Source organism: Musca vetustissima, unplaced genomic scaffold, assembly GCF_032173495.1.
Source record: "Musca vetustissima isolate MV318-11 ecotype Yass unplaced genomic scaffold, APGP_CSIRO_Mvet_v1 utg105568, whole genome shotgun sequence".
NCBI classification, from domain to species: Eukaryota; Metazoa; Arthropoda; class Insecta; order Diptera; family Muscidae; genus Musca; species Musca vetustissima.
In genome coordinates this window covers 1-20,955 of record NW_026877135.1, presented here as the reverse complement: position 1 = coordinate 20,955, position 20,955 = coordinate 1, and the positions used below count along the sequence as shown (strand labels likewise).

Genomic DNA, 20,955 nt, shown 5'->3' with positions numbered 1-20,955 from the left:
GAATGGGTGCAACAACAAGGGAATATAGATGATCACGTCATTCGCTGAAAGAAAGAAAGGGTTATACATTTTTTACAACATCTTATCATATTTTGATTCGTTAAAAAACATCAACCACAAATCATTTGAAAATGTTTGTTTATAAGGAAGTGTCAATTGGATCCGGTGCTAGAATAATAGAATCTTCGAAAACGTAAAAAAATGTTGTTGCAACATTTTATACAACTACGAAGGTTCAATTGCTTTACCACCGGATCAGTTAATAATTCTACATTTATGTAACACACAAAAATGGGTACAAAAATTGTGTTTATTATCAGAAAATCCGATTAAAAAAACTAACGATCCGGATTTGTTTTTCGCGAATTATTTTTTATACCCTCAGTCTTGTGTCTATGGCAAAAATGTACAACATCGAAATATTGGAGAAACCCGTTTTAGACAATTTGAAATCGATTTACAAATGACCGGCTGGTGAGCACGATGGGAGTAACCGATTTCATCCAAACTTTGCACATCGTAATATTTCTTCCAAACTTAGATTAAGTTCAATGATGTTGAAAATCGGACCAATCCCCCACTCAATGTCAACATTTTTAAACTCTCCACCATAATATGGAGGGTGTATTAGTTTTGGTTTTCCGTTTGTAACGCATCGAAATAATCATTTCCGACCCTATAAAGTATTTATTCTTGATCAGCGTAAAATTCTAAGACGATCTAAGCTTGTCCGTCTGTTGTATTCACTCTAGCGTCTTTTGTCTGCAGGCAGGAAGATGGGCTATATCGGTCGACGTTTAGGCATAGCTCCCATATAAGTGTATCCCCGTCCCCCCACTTTTCGGTATTTTGAGGTTCTTGAGCGCGTTTTCCATATTGGGTACCAAATTTCTCCAAAAAATTAGAAATCTAGGTCCACCTTTTCTGGTACCCCCAATTTCCAGTATTTTTGGGTGTTTTGATCGCATTTTCGACCGAGTTGGCTGTAATTTAGTACTTTGAGTTCTTATTGGGAAGCCAATCTCCCCACTAAAAATTATAAATATAGATCCATTTTTTTCGGATAACCCCCATATAATGGTACAAAGTATGAACTCTAAGACGATTTAGCCATCTGTTGTAATCATTCCGCCTACTAATAGTGATAAAAAACTCGGACCTGACGAAAATGGAATATAGGAATCTCTCGCATATAATAAACGAATTGAGATACAAAACCAAAATTTAAAATTCATATATAACGGTCATTAATTAGGCTTAGCCCACATATAATGATAACCCCAAATATGCGCTAATTCCTACACTCTATAATCAAAAACACTCTGTGCTAAAATTTAAATTCGAATTGAAAGGTGTAGCTATCACAACAGGAGACAAATGGTTATTTCTATATAAATGTATCTGAGTTTTTCCTATCAGTGTGATGCTGTACGTGACTATTTCCGGAATCATCTGTTTCGGAATATGGTTTGTCAGCTGAAAATCTTCCAAATATGACAATATATAATCCCTTAGTAGCATAAAAACTTGTTTATGCCTTTCACCACACTGTGGTACAGGGTATTATGTCTTTGTGCATATGTTTGTAAAAGCAGAAGGAAACGAGATAGACCCATTGTTCCTTTTGAAAATATGCATAGAATCACTTCTTGAGTCGATTTACGCATGTCCGTCTGTTGATGTACAGTATAGGTCGCATTTATCATCCGATTTGAATGATATTTGGCACAGCTCATTTATTTGACCCAAGGACTAACCCTATTGAAATTGGGAAAATCGGTTCAGCTCCCATATATAATTTTGTCCGATTAAAGTAAATGGTGCACCAAAGTCCCTATATATCATTGGATTTGCACGAAATTTGGAATAGCGTAATGAATTAGGCATAGAATGACCTACGTGAAGTTTCGTTAAAAGATTTAGATATGGATGTTGCACCAAAGTCCCTATATATCTTTCGATATGCAAGAAAGTTGGCACAGCGTATTGAAGTAAGTCTGGAATGATGTGTGTTAAGTTTCGTGAAAATCGGTTCAGATTTAGATATAGTTTCCATATATATTTTCGTCCCATTTAAGTAAATGGTGCGCCAAAGTCCCAAATATCTTTCGATTTGCCCGAAATTTAGCATAGCTTACGAAATTAAGTCTATAATGATGTGTGTTAAGTTTTGTGAATATCGGCTCAGATTTAGACATAGCTCCCACATATATTTTCGTCCGAATTAAAGTAAATGGTGCGCCAAAGTCCCTAAATATCATTCTATATGCACGAAATTTGGCATAACGTACTGAATTGAGTCTATAATGATGTGTGCTAATTTTCGTGAAAATCGGTTTTGATATAGATATAGCTCCCATATATATTTGCGACCGATTTAATAAAAATGATGCACCAAAGTTCTTATATATCTTTCGTTCAATTTAATGTCAAAGTTTTTTTGAAAAGGCGACGTCTGTTAGGAGCCTATGTAGAATGTACCCAAAGTGGTGAAGGACATCATATAGTCGGCCCCGTCCGAATTTACTGCTTTCCTTATTGGTTTCTTTTTACCTTGTTCCATCTAGATTGCATTGCTTGGGATAGACTTTTGCGTTTCCTACGTTAAATATTTAATAAACTATTTACCGTTCACTTTTAATGTTTCCGGAATTTCCATAAAAATAAATCGTTTCAAAGTATAAGGAAGTAACCAATTAACTACGCCATTATTATTAATCTGATTTTTAGAACGCAAAATTAATCAGTTGTCGTGTGGCAGCCTTGTGCCCTTTTTGTTAGTTTCTTTGTCTGTCCTTGTAATAATTTTCTACGACGTTTTGGCGCGATAATTAAGTTCGCATTTATGTTATCAGTAATCATGTAACTTCGTATTTATTTATAAACAACTAAACGGAATTTCTATTTATTGTTCTTCCTATTTACAGAATTCACATCAGACGATGTCATAGACGGTGAAGATTGGGGTCTAGGAGGTGCTGATAAGAACATCAAAGAATCTGCTGGAGGCAAAAAAGCTGACTCCGATGATATGAAATTCAATTTCGAGGGATCCCTTGAAGCTGATGGCGAAGAAGATAATAAGCCGATTTTCCAGACCTATGAACTTAAATATCTCGGTTGTACACCCATCGAGAATAAACGTTCCGAGAAGATAACATCGGAGGCTATAAAAACTGTGATTGCTAATGCCAAAGCGGGTGGTCGTAAGATCAAGACCCAAAAACGTGTTAAAGTCATTATCACCGAAGAGGGTATTGAAGTGATGGATCATGTCAGTGATGAATCGTTGATGCGTTTTTCGATTTATAAAATTTCCTATTGTTCTGTGGATGCTGCCCACGATCATGCCTTTTCGTTTGTGGGCTCTGAACCTGATCCGCTGTCGGACAAAGAGAAAATGTCTTGTCATGTATTTTTGTGTCCGAAACGTAAGATAGCCCATGAAATAACATTGCTGGTTGCCCGCTGCTTTGAGAATGCCTATCAAAATTGGCGTGATACGGTGGTGCATCAGGTGAAGAATCCCATTAATGGTGGTATGACTGTTACCACTACCACAATTGGCAATAGTAATAACAACAACAAGAATGAAAGTAATAACATTCTAAAGGAACAAAATGGAAATGCTGTCTTCCAATCTAAAGCCGATGTCCATATCACTTCACATTTGGATGAGAAGAAGAGTGATAATCCTTTAATCGACTTGGCCGCCACCGATAGTGATGTACGAAAATATTTACAAAACACATGGGTATCGTTCGATGATGAACCGGAAGGTTTTCATTTGGTGGCATGTTAAGTGGCCGCAGGGCACTTTTCAAATTTTGTAATACTAATAAAAATTATAATAATAGTCGAAATGCTTATCTATGCTTTGTCACATATTGGTTCCGTAAATTGGAATCGTTTCTTTTAACTACTATTTCTTGGATGTAATCTTAATTCTAATGAGGGATTTGCAGAATCTTTAGTTTAGTTTTCTTGTGGTTCCTCATTCTGGATGCGAATTTTATTTTATTTCATAATATATCTATGTTCTAAATATAATTTTAGTGTAATCTTTTATTAAAAACAAATAACTTTTACTTTCAAATATTCAATTCAATATGTAAATATATATATGCGTATCTGTACACTACTTATATGTAATATTAATTGTGTTTATATATATATGTATGTTATTTTGTTTTATTATATTTTAAATAAATGTTTATATTATTTTAATAAAATGTATTCTTATTTCAAATCATATAAAAGTACATTTTTGTGAAGAGAAAACGAAATACCAGATTACAGACACAAAGGCTGCAAAAATTAAGCCATTATTTTGAACATTCCGAAAACCATTAAGGAAAAGTTCAATAGTGGGATGGGAAGCTATTTCTAAATCTGATTCGATTTCAATGAAACTTAACATACTCTATTTTACACTCCCATTAGGTAGGTGTATATTGCATTCCTCAAATGTCAGTCACATTGGGATTGCATTTTACACGGCCCGGGCGAATATTTATGCAAAATTTTACACTGTTAAATTTTTAAAAAATGAATAATCCAAATATGTATCCTCATAAGATTTTCTTGGTGATTTACATATTCCAGTATATTCAGCTGGTACATTGGCATTTATATTTTTACGGTTCTGGTATGTGCAACCGTAACTATAAAATATTATTTTTACCGGATTGCTATGTTCACTTAGAATTTTTTTCTCCACAAAGTAAACTCAAACTTCATCCCATAAAAAACAATACCCGTTTTGGTTTCTATGATTGTAGAAAACTAAATTGTGAACCTGTAATTTTGTACTGCAATAACATGGGTTTTGGGTGGGGGCCATTAGAACCGTACTACTGTAAAAACTTTTTTGTCTTTTCCCTTTTCATATCTACCCTCGTTTTTTATACCTTTCACCATTATGTCTTTGTGCATATGTTTATAACAGGCAAGAGGAAACGAGATAGACACATGGTTCCTCTTGAGAATATGCATAGAATCACTTTCTGAGTCGAATTATGCATGTCCGTCCGTCTGTAGATGTTAAATTGTAAACAAAGTACAGTTCGCATTTATGATCCGATTTGGATGAAATTGTGCACAAGTCACTTATTTGGCTCAAGGACGAACCCTATTGAAATTGGGAAAAATCGGTTCTGATTTAGATATAGCCCCCATATATATTTTCGTCCGATTTAATGTAAATGGGTCTACAAAGTATCTACATACCATTCGATTTTCATGAAATTTGATATCGAGTACTGAATTAGGTGCAGAATGATGTGTGCCAAGTTTCGAGGAAATCGGTTCAGATTTAGATATAGCTCTCATATATAGTTTCGTCCGATTTAAGGTAAATGGTGCGACAAAGTCCCTATATATCATTCGATTTTCACGACATTTGGCATAGAGTACTGAATTAGGTCCAAAATGATGTGTGCTAAGTTTCGTGAAAATCGGTCCAGATTTAGATATAGCTCCCATGTATATTTTCGTCCGATTTAAGGTAAATGGGCAGCAAAGTCCCTCTATATTTTTCGATTTGCACGAAATTTGGCACAGAGTACTGAATTATGTCCAGAATGATGTGTACCAAGTTTCGAGACAATTGGGTCAGATTTATATATAGCTCCCATATATATTTTCGTCCGATTTAAGGTAAATGGGTCTCCAAAGTCCCTCTTTATCTTTCGATTTGCACGAAATTTGGTATAGGGTACTGAATCGGGTCCATTTTTAATATAAATTAATCTCGGGCAAGTTTCCTTGAAATCGGTTCAGATTTAGATATAGCATATATTCATGTTGATTGTAAACCAAATAATCTATGAGTGCTTGATTGATATTACATTTTAAACGGTGAAGCATACCAAATAGCGTGCGTAAAGTTTGCTTAAAGTCTATTTACAAAGTATGGAATAGATGGCAGAATGTCATGTGTAAGGATTGATGTTAGTCGGTTTACTTATAGATAAATATCGCATTTTTAAGTTCGTTCAATTTCATGTCAATGTTCCTTCGAAAAGGCGACATCTGTAAAGATACATATGTAGAATATCCCCAAAGTGGTGAAGGGTATCATATAGTCAGCCCAGTCCGACTTTACTACTTTCCTTACTGGTTTTCTGTTGGTGAAGGGCATATTCTTCATAAGAGAGATTATCCTTGAACTTGGAGGCTTATTCAACCATTTATACGCAGCCTTTGCACCAACATCCAACGTATTTAAAACATATTTTTTGCACACGCTCATATTTTTGTCATGTACCTTGAAGAAATATTTTAAAGTTGAATATCTTTTTGATTTAGATACTTTTTTTTATTTCTTTTATTTGGGACTGCTTCAATTAAAGTGTTTACATGTTCCAAAATTCTTTAAAAATATTTTTTCTTTCATCGTTTTCAATCTCCGCACATTTCATGGCACAATATTTTTTACATCTTTTTGTAATTCCATACTTTCATTGTTTTCCTTTATTTTTTCATTCTCTCTGCGTATTCTATTTTTGACCGAAACATATCATTAATTTCTCAAAAGGAACTATGGGTGAAGGGTATTAATATTCTGCAAATAAATTTTTCACTCTCTAAGAAACCGACAAAACAGAATTGAAGCTACTTTGGTGGGGGAATACATCAAAAACCTGCAAAATGCCGATTAGTGAGGCTTTATAAAGAGATTCTGCAAAACCTAGACCTATACAGAAAATGTTCTAAAACAAATTTTATCAATCTCGCAGATATGTAGCTGTAGTTTGCGCGGACGATTTGAAAATGCTGTCGAATCTGGCCCTGTTAAATCGGCGAGATAGGCGTCCAACCATACACATATGTCCCCAACTTTAGGACCTAAAGTCAAAATCGTACAATCATCTATTTGTGTAACGATTTCAATGCTATAGTGACGGCGTGGATTACTGAAAAGGGAAAGGTTGAACATTTCCGAATATATCACTCCACCCTGAGGACTTCTTATTCCGAAACACCACTTATGACTGGCGTCCACACAAGTGTTCCCTATGTCCTCAAAAAATGTGGCATGATTGGCATCAGAGGCGTTTGATAGTGCTACCAACTCTGTTCAATAGCATGACCGGTTCTGATTAAGTCCTCGACTTATATGTTTGGAAATGGCATGCAACGCTGTTAGTGTGTTGTGTTGCTTACGGATCTCATATTGATTATTCGCAACTGGAAAGTTTTCCTTCGTTTCGACCTCTCGCTCGCACTTACGCATCTCTTCGGATCAGTACTGTTTATCAGGGTTCGAAAGCGACTGAATCGTTACCTAACGTTTACTAACACCGGTTCGAATGTAGCAACTATTCACATGCTGACTTCCAAAGTGAGTTCCTTGACACTTCGATCTGGGTTAGATAGACGGAGTAATGCACCGAAAAGAGAGTCTCAGGAGGGAGTACCGCGGCCATGTGTCGTTGTAGATATGGAAAATGCTCAATAGCTGGATACTTCCATTGTATCTTAAATTAAGAAACAGGTTACAATATTTTTATACCCTTCACCACACTGTGGTACAGGGTATTATGTCTTTGTGCATATGTTTGTAACAGGCAAAAGGAAACGAGATAGACACATGGTTCCTTTTGAGAATATGCATAGAATCACTTTCTAAGTCGATTTATGCATGTCCGTCCGTCCGTCTGTCCGTCTGTCTGTCTGTCTGTCTGTCCATGTTAAATTGTAAACAAAGTACAGGTCGCATTTATGATCCGAATTGAATGAAATTTGGCATAGGTCACTTATTCGGCCCAAGGACGAACCCTATTGAAATTGGGAAAAATCGGTTCAGATTTAGATATAGCTCCCATATATATATTTAACCGATTTAATGTAAACGGCCCCTATATATCTTTCGATTTGCACGAAATTTGGTACAGCTTAATCATTTAGGTCTAGAATGATGTCTGCCAAGTTTCGTGAAAATAATCGGTCCAGATTTAGATATAGCTCCCATATATAGTTTCGTCCGATTTCATGTATATGGTGCCCCAAAGTTCCTATATATCTTTTGATTTGCACGAAATTTGGTATAACGTACTGAATTAAGCCTAGAGTGATGTCTGCCAAGTTTGGAGAAAATCGGTCCAGATTTAGATATAGCTCCCATATATAGTTTCGTCCGATTTCATGTAAAAGGTGCCCCAAAGTCCCTATATATCTTTCGATTTGCGCGAAATTTGGCATAACGTACTGAATTGAGCTTAGAATGATGTCTAACAAGTTTGGAGAAAATCGGTCCAGATTTAGATTTAGCTCCCATATATAGTTTCGTACGATTTTATGTAAATGGTGCCCCAAAGTCCGTATATATCTTTTGATTTGCACGAAATTTGGCATAACGTACTGAATCAAGCCTAGAGTGATGTCTGCCAAGTTTGGAGAAAATCGGTCCAGATTTAGATATAGCTCCCATATATAGTTTCGTCCGATTTCATGTAAATGGTGCCTCAAAGTCCCTATATAACTTTCGATTTGCACGAAATTTGGCATAACGTACTGAATTAAGCCTAGAGTGATGTCTGCCAAGTTTGGAGAAAATCGGTCCAAATTTAGATATAGCTCCCATATATAGTTTCGTCCGATTTCATGTAAATGGTGCCTCAAAGTCCCTATATAACTTTCGATTTGCACGAAATTTGGCATAACGTACTGAATTGAGCCTGGAATGATGTCTACCAAGTTTCGAGAAAATCGGTCCAGATTTAGATATAGCTCCCATATATAGTTTCGTACGATTTCATGTAAATGGTGCCCCAAAGTCCCTATATATCTTTTGATTTGCACGAAATTTGGCATAACGTACTGAATTAAGCCTAGAGTGATGTCTGCCAAGTTTGGAGAAAATCGGTCCAGATTTAGATATAGCTCCCATATATAGTTTCGTCCGATTTCATGTAAATGGTGCCTCAAAGTCCCTATATAACTTTCGATTTGCACGAAATTTGGCATAACGCACTGAATTGAGCCTAGAATGATGTCTACCAAGTTTCGAGAAAATCGGCCCAGATTTAGATATAGCTCCCACATATAGTTTCGTACGATTTCATGTAAATGGTGCCCCAAAGTCCCTACATAACTTTCGATTTGCACGAAATTTGTCATAACGTACTGAATTGAGCCTAGAATGATGTCTGCCAAGTTTCGTGAAAATCGGTCCAGATTTAGATATAGCTCCCTTTTATTATAGATTGATTTTAAGTAATTGACGTACTAAGGAACCAATAGAAACAAAACGTTCTGAAATTAGTATAACCTAACCTGTGACAAGTTTGTTTGAAATCGCTTAATATTTGGATAGAGCTTCCATATATATTTTCGACCGATTTCAAGTAAATTGGGCATCAGACTCCTCATGTTAGTCAGATTGACATCAAATTGTGCACAACGCACAAAATTGAGCATACAATTACGTAGTTGCGTTTTCTAGAAGTACAGACATAGCCCAACGGACTTATTTATATTTGTTTGAAGTCGATTAACATACTTTATGGATAGATCTAGGTAGATTCACATTTAGATAAATATTACTTTTTTTCATCCAATTACATGTTAATAGTCCTGTTTAATATACCCATAGTGGTGAAGGGTATCATATAGTCGGCCCCGTCCGACTTTACTACTTTCCTTACTGGTTTATACTTGCAATGATGTCCCGCAATTTCCTTTCTTCTACTCAAAAATATTGGTGCACTCATTTGTTGTAAACTTTTCTATAGGGACAAAACAAGCCTCATGTACACTGGGAGAATTAATAGTTATTGTGTGTCTAAGATTAGGCTATGGTAGATTAGTTTATGTTGTATTTAAAGAAACTATTTCACAATAATTTCGAATTGAAATTACAGCCAAACAATAAAGTTGGGTTTCAATAGCTTAAACACCCTCCAATAGAAAGCTAACGTTAGGCAAAAAACGCGGTTCACAGCTATAATTTGCCGGTATATACTGAAGTAGAGGTAAGCACCTCTACTTCGGCAGTACCACATTTAACTGTTACCCCCATAAATTCCATGTATTGGTTACTAGAGTCTAGCTCAAGCGAGGTAGGTCTGTACTGAACAGAGTGGATGGAATGCTAGACCATCCACTTTGGAATGCTAGACATCCTCCTCTACATTTGATGCGATCCTTACTCAGAACATTGTAACCATCACAAAGCTGTGGACTACCATTTTCATTGAGCTTAGTTTCCTGTACCCTCGCGACCAAGATATTCTTCCGATTTATGAAATCTACTTTCCTGAAAGAACGTTGCAAATAAATTGCAGAAATTATGCACTTTCAGAAGTAGAACCAGCAACGTGCGGTGTTAAATGCTGCATATTGGGCTGCTGTTAAGGAGACTGCGGTGAAGTAAAGTTCTGTATTCCAACAAAATAGATGACGTCGTGGACTAGAATTCGCTGGGGATTGCGATTTAGCAGCACGAGGAAACGTAATACCGTTCGCACTAGCCTCGCAATTGAAGCAAGTTCCTGAATATGTTGCTACCAAAACAGAATAACAATATAAACATATATAACTGGGTTGGCAGCCGCTGGCCGAGTAATTTCGGGTCAATCCGGTATCGTAGAACCCGATGCCTTAGAATTGTCTGACATTGTTACATTCCTTACTGGTTTTTACACAAAACCAGTACAAGTTGCTATTACACTTATTTGCCCAAATCAAAATGTTTCACATATGGTCCTTCACTTACTGGGTGTTTTGAGTATAGGTCCATATTTTTATACATCCCACATCTAACACATCCGCTTAAATGCTTCAGCCAGTCCCACTGACAATCTTACTTATTAGTCCTTAAACAACTTTCTATTTGCGCCTATGTACCAAATAATACTTGTCACTTGCAAATAAATTCGAAATCAAAATATTTCGATATGATTTATTTGTTTCGGTTGCCAGGTAAGTGTAAATGACGGTTACCATGTTAGGCGACCTCAACATCGTTAATGAGGGGGAGGACAAAACGGTTGAATGCCGGCTTAGACAGCAAGAGATAGCCACTTTAATATTTGTTGGCACAACACGAATAAATAACCAGTAAGGAAAGTAGTAAAGTCGGACTGGGCCGACTATATGATACCCTTCACCATTTTGGGTATATTGTAGATATGTATCCATAGAATTGCATGTCCATGTTCCCTTGAAGGAACATATTCACGTATTTCTGCAACCTATGATAAATTTAATTTTATTCGGGTAGATTTAGAGTCGTCTGCGTACCATGGGACAATTTTATGGAAAACGATTTGTAGCAAAATTGATACACGCTATTCGGTACGCCGCACTGCTAAACATTTAACTTTAATCAGACACCCGTTTGATATATTTCATGAAAACGCAATAACGCCATTCAAGTCTCAATTTAATATGTTGTGCAAAAATTCGTGTTAATCGGACAAACATTATGATTTTGGTGAACCATTTAGTTAAAATCGGACGAATATATAAAAGAAGGATATATAGGGACTTTGGTGCACTATTTACCTTAAACCGGACGTAAATATATAAAGGAGACATATTAAAATTGTAACCGAGCTTCCCGAAACATAACACACATATCTCTAGACTTACTTTAGTACGCTATGCCAAATATCGTGCAAATCGAAGGATATATAGGGACTTTGGTGCACTATGTACCTTAAATCAAAGAAAAATATATATGAGAGCTATATCTAAATCGGAACCGATCTTCACGAAACTTAACAGACATCTCTCTAGACTTACTTTAGTACGCTATGCCAAATTTCGTGCAAATCGAAGGATATATAGGGACATTCGTGCACTATGTACCTTAAATCGGACGAAAATATATATGGGACCTATATCGAAATCTGAACCGATTTTCCCGAAATTTGGCACACATCGTTCTAGAGTTAATTCATTGCGCTGTGCCAAATTTCAAATGCTATTTAGTGACTTTGGTGCACCATTTACCTTAAATCGGACGAAAATATATATGGGAGCTATATTTAAATCTAAACCGATTTTCACGAAATTTGGCAGACATCATTCTAGACTTAATTTTTAGGGACTTTGGTGCACCATTTACCTAAAATCGGGCGAAACTATATATGGGAGCTATATCTAAATCTGAACCGGTTTTCACGAAACTTAGCACACATCATTATAGAGTTAATTCATTACGCTATGCCAAAATTCGTGCAAATTGAATGACTTTTAGGGACTTTGGTTCTCAATTTACCTAAAATCGGACGAAAATGTATATGGGAGCTATATGTAAATCTGAACCGATTTTCTCCAATTTCAATAGGGTTCGTCCATGGGCCAAATAAGTGACTTGTGCCAAATTTCATCCAAATCGGATTATAAATGCGACCTGTACTTTGTTTACAATTTAACATCGGACGGACGGACATACATAAATCGACTCAGAATGTGATTCTATGCATATTCTCAAAAGGAACCATGGGTCTATCTCGATTCCTTTTGCTGTTACAAAGATATGCACAAAGACATAATACCCTGTACCACAGTGTGGTGAAGGGTAAAACGTCTTTGTGCTAATTTTTAAATATTCTTTTAAAAACCCCCCCTTGTAGTAGTTGAAAACCAGTAAGGAAAGTAGTAAAGTCGGACGGGGCCGACTATATGATACCCTTCACCACTATGGGTATATTAAACAGGACTATTAACATGTAATTGGATGAAAAAAAGTAATATTTATCTAAATGTGAATCTACCTAGATCTATCCATAAAGTATGTTAATCGACTTCAAACAAATATAAATAAGTCCGTTGGGCTATGTCTGTACTTCTAGAAAACGCAACTACGTAATTGTATGCTCAATTTTGTGCGTTGTGCACAATTTGATGTCAATCTGACTAACATGAGGAGTCTGATGCCCAATTTACTTGAAATCGGTCGAAAATATATATGGAAGCTCTATCCAAATATTAAGCGATTTCAAACAAACTTGTCACAGGTTAGGTTATACTAATTTCAGAACGTTTTGTTTCTATTGGTTCCTTAGTACGTCAATTACTTAAAATCAATCTATAATAAAAGGGAGCTATATCTAAATCTGGACCGATTTTCACGAAACTTGGCAGACATCATTCTAGGCTCAATTCAGTACGTTATGACAAATTTCGTGCAAATCGAAAGTTATGTAGGGACTTTGGGGCACCATTTACATGAAATCGTACGAAACTATATGTGGGAGCTATATCTAAATCTGGGCCGATTTTCTCGAAACTTGGTAGACATCATTCTAGGCTCAATTCAGTGCGTTATGCCAAATTTCGTGCAAATCGAAAGTTATATAGGGACTTTGAGGCACCATTTACATGAAATCGGACGAAACTATATATGGGAGCTATATCTAAATCTGGACCGATTTTCTCCAAACTTGGCAGACATCACTCTAGGCTTAATTCAGTACGTTATGCCAAATTTCGTGCAAATCAAAAGATATATAGGGACTTTGGGGCACCATTTACATGAAATCGTACGAAACTATATATGGGAGCTATATCTAAGTCTGGACCGATTTTCTCGAAACTTGGTAGACATCATTCCAGGCTCAATTCAGTACGTTATGCCAAATTTCGTGCAAATCGAAAGTTATATAGGGACTTTGAGGCACCATTTACATGAAATCGGACGAAACTATATATGGGAGCTATATCTAAATTTGGACCGATTTTCTCCAAACTTGGCAGACATCACTCTAGGCTTAATTCAGTACGTTATGCCAAATTTCGTGCAAATCGAAAGTTATATAGGGACTTTGAGGCACCATTTACATGAAATCGGACGAAACTATATATGGGAGCTATATCTAAATCTGGACCGATTTTCTCCAAACTTGGCAGACATCACTCTAGGCTTGATTCAGTACGTTATGCCAAATTTCGTGCAAATCAAAAGATATATACGGACTTTGGGGCACCATTTACATGAAATCGTACGAAACTATATATGGGAGCTAAATCTAAATCTGGACCGATTTTCTCCAAACTTGTTAGACATCATTCTAAGCTCAATTCAGTACGTTATGCCAAATTTCGCGCAAATCGAAAGATATATAGGGACTTTGGGGCACCTTTTACATGAAATCGGACGAAACTATATATGGGAGCTATATCTAAATCTGGACCGATTTTCTCCAAACTTGGCAGACATCACTCTAGGCTTAATTCAGTACGTTATACCAAATTTCGTGCAAATCAAAAGATATATAGGAACTTTGGGGCACCATATACATGAAATCGGACGAAACTATATATGGGAGCTATATCTAAATCTGGACCGATTTTCACGAAACTTGGCAGACATCATTCTAGACCTAAATGATTAAGCTGTACCAAATTTCGTGCAAATCGAAAGATATATAGGGGCCGTTTACATTAAATCGGTTAAATATATATATGGGAGCTATATCTAAATCTGAACCGATTTTTCCCAATTTCAATAGGGTTCGTCCTTGGGCCGAATAAGTGACCTATGCCAAATTTCATTCAATTCGGATCATAAATGCGACCTGTACTTTGTTTACAATTTAACATGGACAGACAGACAGACGGACAGACGGACGGACATGCATAAATCGACTTAGAAAGTGATTCTATGCATATTCTCAAAAGGAACCATGTGTCTATCTCGTTTCCTTTTGCCTGTTACAAACATATGCACAAAGACATAATACCCTGTACCACAGTGTGGTGAAGGGTATAATAAATAAATCGAACAATAATCGAATCGGTATGGAAACGGAAAAAGGAAATGGAAAAACAATGCCGACCTATTGATGATTTATCAGTGAGAAAACATTCACATTGTAATAAGAGCATTCACCGGTGTCAAAAGTCATTTCTTACAACGAGCGGACTGAAGTCAAATAACTTCGATAATTCCAAAAGAAAAAAATATTTTCGTCCAATACCCTGTGTTCTTCATTGACTTATCAGTAATGAACAAAATAAATATTTAAATAGACAAAAATATTTCCAACAACAAAAACAAAAATTACTAAGAAGCAAAAGATTTTTACCAAGAAGCTCTCGAGTCAAGTCAGCAACCTCATCCGCCCTTGTGTGTGCGTGTGTGGTGTTTTGGTGTGTTTTTACGATAATGGTGCAAATAACCCAAACCGATGAAGAAATTAAAATCACAATTGAATTAAATCGCCTGATAACCCGCAAGCCGGACATTGTCCTGCTGCCAACATATCTGAAATTCAATAACCCTCCGATATTTTTCGAACGACATTTGGTACAAGAAATCGATGAAGTGGCAAGTTTTTGTCGCATATTCAAAAATGAGGCACGCATTGTGTTAATCAAAAAGGCCAAAGGCATTTGGCCGGAAATCTTTAAGAAACTTAGCAAAGAAGAGTTGCTGCAAAAACGCCTCGAAGTTTCCGATCAAGTAGTGCAACGCAATAAGGAACGTGATGAGAAGGCATTGGAACGTTATGAAATTAAACGGCGTAATGAAATTGATCGTGAGGTGAGGCGTGAGACGGCCATGCGGGAAAGGGTTAAACAATTCCATGAACAGGCTTGTCGTGAAGCTATGACAGTGGCGCCCAAGGAGACGCATATGAAAACTAAACAAGAATCGTATGGAAATGGATCGACATCAGCTAGATCTAATAGCCGCTTGGGTACACCAATTGCACCACGCTCCTTACCAGCTTTACGAACCACTGCAAAGATATGTGTCAGTTTCTCATCATTCAAATATGATACACCGAAACGAGAGTCACAGGAGGGAGTACCGCGACCATTTGTCGTGGATGATATGCAAAATGTTCGAGAAGTCGATAATTCGAATGTATCATAAATTTTGAAGCTGTTTCGAATACTTATTTTATAATTTTTATTTGAAAATAAATTATTTTTGTAAAATAAATACACAAAATGCATTTTTACAAGATCGGTAAATTGAACGAGGAAAATTCTTTGAAAATATGGACCGTAAACCACACCTTGGTATAGGATATTATTTGTTATAAATACCTACGCCTTTTGACCCAAGTTTTTTTAAAACAAATATGTAGATGTGCCCCTCTGTCTAAATGGCTGGTACGCGCAGCAACTCAAATTCGAATATATAGAATATCGGACCATTATTTGTGGTATCTTATATATATATATTTGGTCGTGCAAACATAGTATCCGATTTTGCATAACCGTATATTTTTAGCAAACCTATATCATATTTCAAGAAGGGACATATCGGTCTACTACTACCGGTACCCTAATAATTTCTGTATAAGAATCATTAAATAAAAGAGGGAGAGTGGATTTAAACCTAAAAAATATAGGGCGGAACCATAATACGATGTCTATATCACAAACCTGGTGCTATTTTACCCACAGAACAAGTGAAAAAGGCGTTAGGTTTTGTCGGGTTCATTTTTGTATACCCCTCCTTCCTGGTATACAGACATAACATAACAAAAGAGTTCAACTATGTCGACTATGTTCTCCAGGGCATCAGAAATACTACATTGCGGGCACTTTTAATGGAACATTTTCGGAACATTTAAAAGGTCGGGGTTGTGGACGCTGCGTATAGAAATGAAATATGTGATCTGTATCATTTTAATCGAAGGAACTTAGAGACGGTTGTGTACCATTTATATGAATCGGACAAAATTATGGAAATCTGGACCGACTTAAAGCAAGCTTAACTCCCGCCATGCGGTATACTGCAGCGCATCGTACGTTGACTATGTGGTGCACATCGGCCGAAAATATATATGGGAGTTTTACCTGCATCTACACCAACTTCAACAAAACGGACAAACCTTGAGATTTTGGTGCACTTTTTACTAGAATCGGACGAACATTTATATTTGCTTCGATTTTATAAAAACTATACATACGCCAATCTATACCTGATGCATTAAGATGTTCACAATTTAACCTTTATCGGACGATAAAATCGGATCGGAAATGATCGAAGTTGACCGGCATGTTAACAGTCGACCATAAAGCAGTTTTAAATCATGTACCCAAAGCTGGATTCAAAAATAACCTCAATGTTTGGGCGCCACACCAATTAACAGAAAAAATAGGCCTGATTGAATTTCCATCTGCGAAGCCGTGGCCAAACGGAATGAGATAGACCAATTTCTTAAACGGATGGTGACTGGAGATGAGAAATGTATCACATACGAAACGAAAACGATCGTGTTCAAAGAGCGGTGAAGTACCTCAAACGGTGGCCAAACAAGGACTAACAGGAAGGTTCTGTTATGCATTTGGTGGGACTGAAAGGGGATTATTTATTATAAGCTTCCATATAGCTAAACGCTAAATTCTTATCTCTACTGTCAACAACTGGACCGTTTGAAGGTAGGAATTGACCAGATACGGCCAGAATTGGCCAACAGGAGAGGTGTTGTGTTCGACCAGGACAACGTTAGGCCACAACTTCTGTAGGTTGGGAAGTTTTAATGCATCCGACATACAGTCCGGACTTGACACCAAGCGGGAGGTATCTCGGGAGGATTGTGAAATTCGACTACTAGAGTTTTTTTGCAAATAGAGAGCAGGACATCTATGAGAGAGGCATTATTTAAAATGACAAAAAATCATATAACAAAATGGTGCATATTTGGCCCAAATCGATCATTCCGAAGCATCTTAAATAAAGTTCTATAGTTCATATACAAACCGGTTTATATTTAGATATAGCTCCCATATAGTTTCGTCCGATTTAATGTAAATGATGCACCGAACTGCCTAGATTTGTCCCATTGAGACAAAATTTTACACAGCGTACTGAATCAGTTTGACGTATGTGAAGTTTTGTATAAATCGGTTCAGATTTCCGATTCCGATTTTATGTTCGTTTGATTGAGAAGAAATTTTGCATAGCCTATGGAATTATGCATGGTATAATAATAGAAGGTAACAGCAAGTGTTGTTGTACAAAAAACGATACAACAACCACATGGAAATTTGTTTTTGTAAGTTCTACTAGTGTCAACTCATTTGACAGAAAAATGTAAACAAATAAACAAATTATCATCAAATTATTATACCCTTCACCACACTGTGGTACAGGGTATTATGTATTTGTGCATATGTTTGTAACAGGGAAAAGTAATCGAGATAGACCCATGGTTCCTTTTGAGAATATGCATAGAATTACTTTCTGAGTCGATTTACGCATGTCCGTCTGTCCGTCCGTCTGTCCATGTTAAATTGTAAACAAAGTACAGGTCACATTTATGATCCGAATTGGATGAAATTTGGCATAGGTCACTTATTCGGCCCAAGGACGAACCCTATTGAAATTGGGAAAAATCGGTTCAGATTTAGATATAGCTCCCATATATATATTTAACCGATTTAATGTAAACGGTCCCTATATAACCTTAGATTTGCACGAAATTTGGTACAGCATAATCACTTAGGTCTTGAATGATGTCTGCCAAGTTTCGAGAAAATCGGTCCAGATTTAGATATAGCTCCCATATATAGTTTCGTCCGATTTCAAGTAAATGGTGCTCCAAAGTCCCTATATATCTTTCGATTTGCACTATATTTGGCATAACGTACTGAATTGGGCCTAGAATGATGTCTGCCAAGTTTCATGAAAATCGGTCCTGATTTAGATATAGCTCCCATATATAGTTTCGTCCGATTTCATGTAAATGGTGCCCCCAAAGTCCCTATATATCTTTCGATTTGCACGAAATTTGGTACAGCCTAATCATTTAGGTCTAGTATTATGTCTGCCAAGTTTCGTGAAAATCGGTTCAGATTTAGATATAGCTCCCATATATAGTTTCGTCCGATTTCATGTAAATGGTGCCCCAAGTCCCTATATATCTTTCGATTTGCACGAAATTTGGCATAAGTTACTGAATTGAGTCTAGAATGATGTCTGCCAAGTTTCGTGAAAATCGGTCAAGGTTTAGAGATAGCTCCCATATATAGTTTCGTCCGATTTCATGTAAATGGTGCACCAAAGTCCCTATATATCCTTCGATATGCACGAAATTTGGCATAACGTACTTAATTGAACATATAATGATGTCTGCCAAGTTTCATGAAAATCGGTCCTGATTTAGATATAGCTCCCATATATAGTTTCGTCCGATTTCATGTAAATGGTACATCAACGTCACTTTATATCCTTCGATTTTCACGAAATTTGGCATAACGTACTGAATTGAGCCTAGAGTGATGTCTGCCAAGTTTCGAGAAAATCGGTCCAGATTTCTATGTAGCTCCCACATATAGTTTCGTCCGATTTCATGTAAATGGTGCACCAAAGTCGTTACATATCTTTCGATTTGCACGACATTTGGCATAACGTACTGAATTGAGCCTAGAGTGATGTCTGCCTTGTTTCGTGAAAGTCGGTCCAGATTTAGATATAGCTCCCTTTTATTATAGATTGATTTTAAGTAATTGACGCACCAAGGAACCAATAGGAACAAAACGTTCTGAAATTAGTATAACCTAACCTGTGACAAGTTTGTTTGAAATCGCTTAATATTTGGATAGAGCTTCCATATATATTTTCGCCCGATTTCAAGTAAATTGGGCATCATACTCCTCATGTTAGTCAGAGTGACATCAAATTTTGCACAACGTACAAAATTGAGCATAGAATTACGCAGTTGCGTTTTCTAGAAGTACAGACATAGTCCAACGGATGACCTATTTATATTTTATATAGGAAGATTCACATTTAGATAAATATCACATATTTTATTTCATCCAATTTCATGTTAATAGTCCTGTTTAATATACCCATAGTGGTGAAGGGTATCATATAGTCGGCCCCGTCCGACTTTACTACTTTCCTTACTGGTTATACCCTTCACCACACTGTGGTACAGGGTATTATGTCTTTGTGCATATGTTTGTAACAGGGAAAAGTAATCGAGATAGACCCATGGTTCCTTTTGAGAATATGCATAGAATTACTTTCTGAGTCGATTTACGCATGTCCGTCTGTCCGTCCGTCCGTCCGTCTGTCCATGTTAAATTGTAAACAAAGTACAGGTCGCATTTATGATCCGAATTGGATGAAATTTGGCATAGGTCACTTATTCGGCCCAAGGACGAACCCTATTGAAATTGGGAAAAATCGGTTCAGATTTAGATATAGCTCCCATATATATATTTAACCGATTTAATGTAAACGGTCCCTATATAACCTTAGATTTGCACGAAATTTGGTACAGCATAATCACTTAGGTCTTGAATGATGTCTGCCAAGTTTCGAGAAAATCGGTCCAGATTTAGATATAGCTCCCATATATAGTTTCGTCCGATTTCAAGTAAATGGTGCTCCAAAGTCCCTATATATCTTTCGATTTGCACTATATTTGGCATAACGTACTGAATTGGGCCTAGAATGATGTCTGCCAAGTTTCATGAAAATCGGTCCTGATTTAGATATAGCTCCCATATATAGTTTCGTCCGATTTCATGTAAATGGTGCCCCCAAAGTCCCTATTTCATGTAAATGGTGCCCCAAGTCCCTATATATCTTTCGATTTGCACGAAATTTGGCATAAGTTACTGAATTGAGTCTAGAATGATGTCTGCCAAGTTTCGTGAAAATCGGTCAAGGTTTAGAGATAGCTCCCATATATAGTTTCGTCCGATTTCATGTAAATGGTGCACCAAAGTCCCTATATATCCTTCGATATGCACGAAATTTGGCATAACGTACTTAATTGAACATATAATGATGTCTGCCAAGTTTCATGAAAATCGGTCCTGATTTAGATATAGCTCCCATATATAGTTTCGTCCGATTTCATGTAAATGGTATTTTCACGAAATTTGGCATAACGTACTGAATTGAGCCTAGAGTGATGTCTGCCAAGTTTCGAGAAAATCGGTCCAGATTTCTATGTAGCTCCCACATATAGTTTCGTCCGATTTCATGTAAATGGTGCACCAAAGTCGTTACATATCTTTCGA

At 36.6% G+C, this 20,955-nt stretch overlaps 2 protein-coding genes across 2 annotated transcripts; both read left to right on the top strand.

Annotated features, from left to right (window-relative positions):
• Nucleotides 1–2,927: 2,927 nt before the first annotated feature.
• On the top strand, nucleotides 2,928–3,802 carry LOC133321716 (low density lipoprotein receptor adapter protein 1-A-like; the record flags this gene model as incomplete). Its single annotated transcript, XM_061530798.1, has 1 exon — nucleotides 2,928–3,802. A coding segment is annotated over one exon (875 nt), but the record flags the coding sequence as incomplete, so codon positions are not given.
• An 11,309-nt stretch (nucleotides 3,803–15,111) lies between these two features.
• Nucleotides 15,112–15,835, top strand: LOC133321717 (dynein axonemal assembly factor 4-like). Its single transcript, XM_061530799.1, has one exon. The coding sequence runs from the start codon at nucleotides 15,122–15,124 to the stop codon at nucleotides 15,833–15,835; it is 714 nt and encodes a 237-aa protein (XP_061386783.1). The 5' UTR covers nucleotides 15,112–15,121.
• The last annotated feature ends 5,120 nt before the right edge of the window (nucleotides 15,836–20,955 follow it).

Bases quoted from the DNA above. Each gene is read 5' to 3' on its own strand.
- LOC133321717 (XM_061530799.1), top strand. From the start codon at position 15,122: ATGGTGCAAATAACCCAAACCGATGAAGAAATTAAAATCACAATTGAA.